This window comes from Coregonus lavaretus (assembly GCF_964263955.1).
Source record: "Coregonus lavaretus genome assembly, contig: HAP1_SCAFFOLD_1324, whole genome shotgun sequence".
Classification (NCBI taxonomy): Eukaryota; Metazoa; Chordata; class Actinopteri; order Salmoniformes; family Salmonidae; genus Coregonus; species Coregonus lavaretus.
This window is the reverse complement of record NW_028166298.1, coordinates 114,738-123,913: the sequence shown is the minus strand read 5'-3', so window position 1 is coordinate 123,913 and position 9,176 is coordinate 114,738. Positions and strand designations below refer to the sequence as shown.

The 9,176-nt window shown below is 40.9% G+C and overlaps 1 protein-coding gene and 1 pseudogene across 2 annotated transcripts in view; both read right to left on the bottom strand.

The window, feature by feature from the left end:
• Nucleotides 1-1,254: 1,254 nt before the first annotated feature.
• Nucleotides 1,255-9,176, bottom strand: part of LOC311114893 (NLR family CARD domain-containing protein 3-like) — a 33,403-nt pseudogene continuing 25,481 nt past the window's right edge. The window contains exons 6-9 of the transcript XR_014615237.1: nt 3,189-3,362; nt 2,589-2,762; nt 2,241-2,287; nt 1,255-1,829 (exon numbers count right to left, since the gene is read on the bottom strand). The product of XR_014615237.1 is annotated as an NLR family CARD domain-containing protein 3-like (transcript). The remainder of the gene's footprint in view (nt 1,830-2,240; nt 2,288-2,588; nt 2,763-3,188; nt 3,363-9,176) is intronic.
• Nucleotides 3,649-5,559, bottom strand: LOC311114888 (NLR family CARD domain-containing protein 3-like; the record flags this gene model as incomplete). The annotated part of the gene is made up of 1 exon (XM_084190115.1): nt 3,649-5,559. A coding segment is annotated over one exon (1,911 nt), but the record flags the coding sequence as incomplete, so codon positions are not given.

Here is a 9,176-nt window from a genome sequence, read left to right as displayed (position 1 = left end):
AGTGTGTGAATTGGACCATTTTCTGTCCTGCTAAGCATTCAAAATGTAACGAGTACTTTTGGGTGTCAGGGAAAATGTATGGAGTAAAAAAGTACATTATTTTCTTTAGGAATGTAGTGAAGTGAAAGTAAAAATAGTCAAAAATATGAATAGTAAAGTCAAGTTCATATACCCCCCAAAAAACTGCTAAAGTAGTACTTTAAAGTATTTTTGCTTAAATACTTTACACCACTGGTTAACGCTCTTTCTTAGCTAGCTGGACTATGCACTTGCCTCTGCTAGCAATACACTGTGCTAACATTAGCCTAGACTGGACCACAGAAAATAACAGTTTTAAACTGTTGTAAAAACCCACTTCTTCCAGACAGAATAGTTCCTGTAGATTCAGACTTACTCATCACCAATCTTTTGTTATGTCTGGTGGGTTTCATAACCACGTCTGTATAACAATTCAATAATGATGAGACGGGAGACAGGAATCAGTTCAACCATTTATCTGGAACGTGATCATCTCAACACATACAAACCCCCATGATGCTCTGCAGCACAACCCCAATATACAACAAATACATAAATAAATAAATGTACACGAAAAACAAAACTCATAGAGGAATTTAAATGTTCAGTTGTAGAAAGTAGGGCCATGGGATAGGGTCAGAAAGGTCAGTATGTTTGATAACTGGTTCCAGAGGTGACATAACAAGCATAAGGTCCATTATAACACAGTGAAGTAGAGGTGGGAGCTAAAAGCAGACATGGACAGTGAGACGGTGTGAGGAGGTCAGGGGTGAAACACTAGATCAGGACAGGTAGAAATGCCAGGGCTGGAAATAGACACAGAGACACATTCTGATCATGGCTCAGACCTGACCTGAGACACCCAAACAGAAGATGCCATAGCAAAGTCCTGTCCAGTAGGCTATATGGGATTTCCTTTCATCAAAATCCTACACATGGAAATGTGTCCAGCGTGTGTGTGTGTCTAGTGTGTGTGTGTGTCCAGTGTGTGTGTGTCCAGTGTGTGTGTGTGTGTCAGTGTGTGTGTGTGTCCAGTGTCTGTGTGTGTCCAGTGTGTGTGTGTGTGTGTCCAGTGTGTGTGTGTGTCCAGTGTGTGTGTGTGTGTATGTCCAGTGTGAGTGTGTCCAGTGTTTGTCCAGTGTGTGTGTGTGTGTGTGTGTGTTTGTTTGTTTTTGTTCAGTGTGTGTGTGCGTGTACAGTGTGTGTGTACAGTGTGTGTGTGTATGTTTAGTGTGTTCAGTGTGTGTGTGTGTTCCCAGTGTGTTTGTGTGTGTGTTGTGTTTGACACAGGGACACTGAGGCGCCATCATACCAAACCCTAAACCCTGGATAGAGGGGCTCAGTGAATGTGGAGTGGAATGTGTACAGGTGGGTCAGTGTGTCAGAGGAGACTCTGTAGAAGGACAGAGTGCCGGCTGGCCAGTCCAGATACACTCCTACTCTGTGGGAGCTGGAGGAGGGGACGTCTAAGGTAGTGGACTTATTATTGTGCCAGGCAGAGTAACTGTTGTCAGAGCAGAACAGACTCCAGGACTTGTCATTGTATCTAAGACAACAGTCATCACCCACTCCTCTCCTGCTGATTCCTTTATATGTCACTCCTATAACAGCCCCTCTCCCACTCCACTCTACCTCCCAGTAACAGCGCCCAGTCAGACCCTCTCTACACAGCACCTGTTCACAGACCTCAAATCTCTCTGGGTGATCAGGATACGGCTGCTTCTCTCTCCTACGTGTCACCTTTCTGTTCTCCTCAGACAGAGAGAGGAATCTGTTTACTGTGTTTAGGTCCAGTGTGAGACCACAGACATCTGATGGATGAAACCAGACACAATATTAGAAATAATCATCATTCACATTAGAATGTTAACTCACTTTTCACTAATTAATTTAATGTAGATGTTTCTAGGTATCAAAAGGAGAAGTTAAGGTAACTTGAGACTTGTTGAATGATCATATGTTATACTGTATGGTAATATAAAACACACTTATTCACATTAATCACACACACACACACACACACACACACACACACACACACACACACACACACACACACATTGTCAAAGCAACTCTTTCTAAACATTGGTGTCCCTGATTTCTGCTTATATAGAACTACAGCTGATATTTAATATGACCAAGTAAGTAATGATGGTGGTCTTTGACTTCACTTGAATTAAGACTTATTCTTAGTCATATTCTTCACAGCAGTCAACACTCACATTTTCTAAGTCCAGGTTTCATTGTGTTCTCTCCACCATGTTCCACACTGTAGCGGTAAGCAGAAGAAAAGACAGTCATTGAGGGATACATCTGAACTCACACACACACACACACACACACACACACACACACACACACACACACACACACACACACACACACACACACACACAAACACACAAACACACAAACACACAAACACACAAACACACACACACACACACACACACACACACACACACGGTCAGCATATAACTTAGTCCAAGTGGTGGTCAGAATGTTTGTCTTAACTAGCCTGATAACTCCAACATGTCTGATATGAACATTGACATAAACCCTCTACATACTTGAGTTTCTCCAGTCTGCAGTGTGGATCCTCCAGTCCAGCAGAGAGCAGTCTGACTCCTGAGTCTCCTGGGTGATTGTAGCTCAGATCCAGCTCTCTCAGGTGTGAGGGGTTTGACTTCAGAGCTGAGACCAGAGAAGCACAGCCTTCCTCTGTGACTAGACAGCCTGACAGCCTGCAAAGAGTCAAATCATATTAAAACCACACTGCTATTCTTTGGTGGTGAAAATAGTGGCAGTATATTTTTTCTACATATTCAGATACATCAGTGTCCTGAAACCTGCCATATCTATTCATAAATGAATGTATCATTATTAGAAATGACAAATTATCAAAGTACTGCTTGTAGATAGAAAAATATATAGTACAAATATTTGAGTAGACTGACCAGAGCAGTTTAAAACGCAATATCAGTCAAAAGACAGACAGTGAGGTATCAGATTTAGATTGAATTGAGTATACAGTCCACACCATATCGATTTTGACGGTGAAGCTAACATTTTAAATGTGGCTCTGTACTCCAGCATACACTATAAGTGAATTTGTCCAACTAATTAAAACTTTCTCAATTCTAAATGGTAAAACATACAGGAATCCTGACCTCAGAGTCTCCAGTTTACAGTGGGGATTCCCCAGTCCAGCAGAGAGCAGCTTCACTCCTGAATCCTTCAGGTCATTGTTACTCAGATCCAGCTCTCTCAGGTGTGAGGGGTTTGATTTCAGAGCTGACGCCAGAGAAGCACAGCCTTCCTCTGTGACTCCACAGCCTGACAGCCTGCAAAGAGATCATCATGATTTCACAAACACTGTTAATTTAACACCAGTAGTGTAGAAGGACAATGGCAGATGCATTTGGTTTATTCTCTCAAACAACATATAGATTCATCTCCCGTCTCCTAGAATTGTATGGTCATATTGTTATACTAATGTGAACACCAATGCACTGATTCAGTAAGTTTTTCAATTTAATATTATACATTATATACATATTATAACACATATATTTCTCTAAACTGAATATTTCTTCCTGATGATTAGTACTTAAATGTCATTTTATGTACTCACAGAGCAGCTCTGGAGGCTTTGACCACTGGCAGCAGCCTCAGAAGACCTTCCTCTGATCTGGAGTATTTCTTCAGGTCAAACACATCCAGCTCCTTTTCTGAAGTCAGCAACACAAAGACCAGAGCTGACCACTGTGCAGGTGACATTTCTTCTTCTGAGAGACTTCCTGATCTCAGGTAGCTTTGGATCTCCTCCACTAGAGAATGGTCATTCAGTTCATTCAGACAGTGGAACAGATTGATGCACCTCTCTGGAGAGGGATTCTCCCTGATCTTCTCCTTGATGTACTTGACTGTTTCTTCATGGCTCTGTGAGCTGCTTCTTGTCTTTGTCAGTAGACCTTGTAAGTGCTTCTGATTGGACTCCAGTGAGAGGCCCAGAAGGAAGCGGAGGAAAAGGTCCAGGTTTCCTGTCTCACTTTGTAAGGCTTTATCCACAGCACTCTTGAAGACTGTAACTTCAGGCTTGTCTCTGAACAGCGCAAAAAAGTAGCTGAACATTGATTGAGGTTTGGCCATTAGATTCTCATTGTTGTTGATGAATGAGAGGAACACATATACAGCAGCCAGAAACTCCTGAATGCTCAGATGCACGAAGCAGTACACCTTGTCCTGGTACAGCACACATTCCTCTTTAAAGAGCTGTGTGCACAATCCTGAGTACACTGAGGCTTCATTGACATCAATGCCAGCCTCTTTCAGGTCTTCTTCATAGAAAATCAGATTGCCATTCACAAGCTGTTGAAAAGCCAGTTTTCCCAGTGACAGAATGCTCTCTTTATTCCAGTGTGGACCTGTCTCTTCTTTCCCAAGATACTTTTCATTCTTCTGTTTGGTATGAAACTCCACAAGGTGTGTGTACATCTCAGTCAGAGTCTTGGGCATCTCTTCTGTCTTGTCTGTACTCAACATGTGTTCAAGGACTACTGCAGAAATCCAACAGAAGACTGGAATGTGGCACATGATGTGGAGGCTCCTTGATGTCTTTATGTGTGAGATGATTCTGCTGGCCAGGTCCTCATCACTGAATCTCTTCCTGAAGTACTCCTCCTTCTGTGGGTCATTGAACCCTCGTACCTCTGTCACCTGGTCAACAAACACTGAAGGGATCTTATTGGCTGCTGCAGGTCGGGTAGTTATCCAGAGGAGAGCAGAGGGAAGCAGATTTCCCTTGATGAGATTTGTCAGCAGAACATCCACTGAGGTTGACTCTGTGACGTCACAACAGATCTTGTTCTTCTGGAAGTCTAAGGGCAGTCGGCACTCATCCAGACCATCAAAGATGAACAGAACTTTGTACTTGTCGTAGTTGGAGATTCTTGATTCTTTGGTTTCCATTGAGAAGTGACTGAGAAGTTCAATGAAAGTGTGTTTTTCCCTGTTCATCAAATTCAGCTCCCGAAAAGGGAATGAAAATACAAATTGGACATCCTGATTTGCTTTTCCTTCAGCCCAGTCCAGAATGAACTTCTGCACAGAGACTGTTTTTCCAATGCCAGCGACTCCCTTTGTCAGCACAGTTCTGATAAGTTTGTCTTGTCCAGTTAAGGGTTTGAAGATGTCGTTACATTTGACTGCAGTCTCTGGTCTTGCTTGTTTCCTGGTTGTTGTCTCAATCTGTCTCAGCTCATGTTCATTATTGACCTCTCCTGTTCCACCCTCTGTGATGTAGAGCTCTGTGTAGATCTTATTGAGAAGTGTTGGGTTTCCTTGTTTAGCGATCCCCTCAAATACACATTGAAACTTCTTCTTTAGATTAGATTTGAGTTCACGTTGGCAAATCACAGCAAGCTCATCTGAATCTAGAAATAACACAGAGGATATTAATATTACATCTGTTTTAATGCCTACAGTATTGTAAGACTGTCTTATAAAGTTTAAATTATAATCATTTATTCTCTTGTCTGTATAAATCTGTAAATGTTTTCATAATGCATTACACACTGGAGTGACTGATTTATATCATTATTGGTATTATTGATGGCATTAATAATTATCTCTCTCTCTCTCTCTCTCTCTCTCTCTCTCTCTCTCTCTCTCTCTCTCTCTCTCTCTCTCTCTCTCTCTCTCTCTCTATCTCTCTCTCTCTCTCTCTCCTCTTCTCTCTGTCTAAATTAATCACCACAACACATCCCTGCTGCTACTTGATGAGGTCACTAGGTGTTGTGTTAAGGCTGCTACAATATCATTTGGTTACACAGCTACTTTAGCTGTACTTTAGCTACAGCTTTTAAATGTTCTAAAACAGCATTCAACATGAGGCAGACAGCTCTTACTTTTCTCCAGTGTGTCAGCAAGCTCCTTCTGGTTCATTTTCCTCAGGACGTGCAGTGTGATCTTCAGAGCCCCCTCTCTGGCACTGCTCTCCTGCTTCTCATCTTCAGCATCCACCACTTCCTTATCCTGCTTCTGACTCTCAAAGCCTTCTGGGAGTTCTGGACTAAGAATCCTCTTGAACATCTTCAGCTCGTTCTTCACAAATGTCATAATATTCTCTTCAAGCAACTGAAATAAATCAAGTAAATCAGTTAAGCAAGAGACTAAATGCTTTCTAATTAACACATGAATGAATGATTGACAGATCACCTTTACTTGAGGTAAACAAAAACAAATGTACATAACAGGACCACATACACTGAATATGGAGGCCAGGTCTGTTTGATGACTCTGGGAAGACTGACCACTGAGAATCTCTGACTCTGATCTCTCCTGTTGGTTTCTGTGGACAAAACATGAGATTACATTTCCTCATCCAGGGAGTGCACACAAACACACACACACACACACACACACACACACACACACACACACACACACACAGGGAGGGAATGTTGTGTTTGTTTGATAATGTTTCAGGACTATGAAAATGGAAAAAAAGATTAGCCTATGGATTATGAAAACAACAAAAATAAATGGGAAAATGGGAGAGGAGAAATGACTAGAGACAGTGTTGTTTAACTCACTGACCATGACCCATGAGTTCTTCTTACCTTTGTTCAGTAGAAAAGTCTCCCTTTCTAAACACTATAGGAAGATTCATAGACAGGTCACTCTTCATGGACACACAGCTGGGTACAGGGGAGGCTGGTCTCTCCTGCTTGATTGGGCTTCAACACAACAGAGACAAACATTACGTCTCTCATCTACTCTGAGCTCAGATGGGGAAACATAAGAAGACTTTCATTCCAAAACGCTATATATCCATTTTCAGAAATGTTCGTAAATTAGATTTTATTGTTTAAAGAGATTATGAAAGAGATTGGTGTGTTTTTTCACTATCTAATCATGGCATGTGATTGTTCAATGACAGACATGTATTTGTTTAAAATCTATCACTTAATGGTTTCATTTCAGAGAGACAAATAATCATGTTTTTTTGCAAAATGCTATATATATCTGCCTCACTCACAGAGAAATAAGTAGTACTACTAGGTTTTACACAGTAATAATATATATCTGGCTCACTCTCAGAGAAATAAGTAGTACTTCTAGGTTTTACACAGTATTAATATATACCTGCCTCACTCTCAGAGAAATAAGTAGTACTGCTAGGTTTTACACAGTATTAATATATATCTGCCTCACTCAGAGAAATAAGTAGTACTGCTAGGTTTTACAAAGTCAAATGTGGCCGACCGGCTCGATTCAATCTTATGTAGCAAAATTAGAAATTGTGTTTTTTTTTACATTGGATAAAAGTAGAGACTCAGCTAGAAAAAGGTATATCATACACTACAGTTGAGGAACAATGGGAAAGTAATTCTGCTTTGAAAGATGATAAACTTGTAACCTCAATTTTTAGAAAATGGCCTTTCAAAGTTTTGGTACACCTACTGGAGAGCTCTTCTTTATCTACAGTGGTTTTACTTTGGCAGATAATGTCACCCATCTAAATAAATAGTATATACTGTGGTCCTGTGGTCCTCTGTAGCTCAGCTGGTAGAGCACGACGCCTGTAACGCCAAGGTAGTGGGTTCGATCCCCGGGACCACCTATACACAAAAAAAATTATGCACGCATGACTGTAAGTCGCTTTGGATAAAAGCGTCTGCTAAATGGCTTATTATTATTATATATATAGTTAACTAAATGTATGGTGTTTTTGGTTTATGTCAGTTTCATTGTTTGTTATGCTATAAATTGTTATGTTATGGTTGTAAGTGGTAAAATTAACTAGAAAATGTCATATTTTGCAATTCTGAGTAATTACTACTTTAGTAAGGATATACTTTATTCAGTATTACTGCAGTTACTAAATAATTCCAATAGATGGCAGCATAAGACCACAAATGACATTTCAGAAGGTTAGTTTAGTTTTCTCCCTGAATACACCACCACTCCCCCTCACAGGAAAACTCCTGCACACGCTTTTTACTGTCCCTTTCCACACTGCTAACGCAAGAGGAACGACTGAAAAAGCATTTAACAGATTACTGTGAAATAATATAATGCTGATTGTACTCCTGAGTGGCGCAGTGGTCTAAGGCACTGCATCGCAGTGCTAACTGTGCCACTAGAGATCCTGGTTCGAATCCAGGCTCTGTCGCAGCTGGCCGCGACCGGGAGACTCATGGGCGCACAATTGGCCCAGCGTCGTCCAGGGTAGGGGAGGGAATGGCCGGCAGGGATGTAGCTCAGTTGATAGAGCATGGCGTTTGCAACGCCAGGGTTGTGGGTTCGATTCCCACGGGGGGCCAGTTTAAAAAAAATATGTATTCACTAACTGTAAGTCGCTCTGGATAAGAGCGTCTGCTAAATGACTAAAATGTAATGATTCATGTTTATTATTACCTGTTTTATGCTCATGTTTTGAAATTATACTTCATTACTATAACGATTATCAATAAGCCTGAACATTAATTTAGTCACCTCTGGTCGAGAAAAATGTATTTTCCTAGTACATTCATTGTCAGATTCATCAACCAGCAGCGAGCACTCTGCCTTCTAGCACAAGCGAGGGGCATGTTGAGGTACATTTGCTAACTGGGAGGGTTGCATGATGTAATTTATTGGTGGGCTGGAAGACGCACTCTTGTCTTTTCTATTCCGAGGTTGTTTAATCGATATTTTAGATATTTAAAAATGCATGTATACTAGGGTTGAGGTTGGAGCATCTGACTAGTGATTATTTACCCGGGGTTCAACACCTGCTATAGTCACAATTTAATTGCTCTTCCAAAAGCATCACAGGCCTAATACGAGATATATAGCTAGCTAAAGTAATGAGTGACCATTTCAGAAAATCATGGGAGATATAGTATTTGGTTGCATGCTATTTTATGTCAATCATATTGCTGCTTGTAGCCTGTAACTGATGCTTCGTGGTCTTATGCTGCCATCTATTGGAAATATTTATTAATTAAAAGTTATTAATTCACGTACAGACGTTGGTGAGGCAGCTGAGAAATAAAGTGTATTAGATCAGTCTCAAACCTGCCACACGCCAATTTCTGGACTTTTACACAGAGGTTACTAGGTCACCCAATTCAAAACACATTTGAAAAATAAAACAAATGTGTCTTATT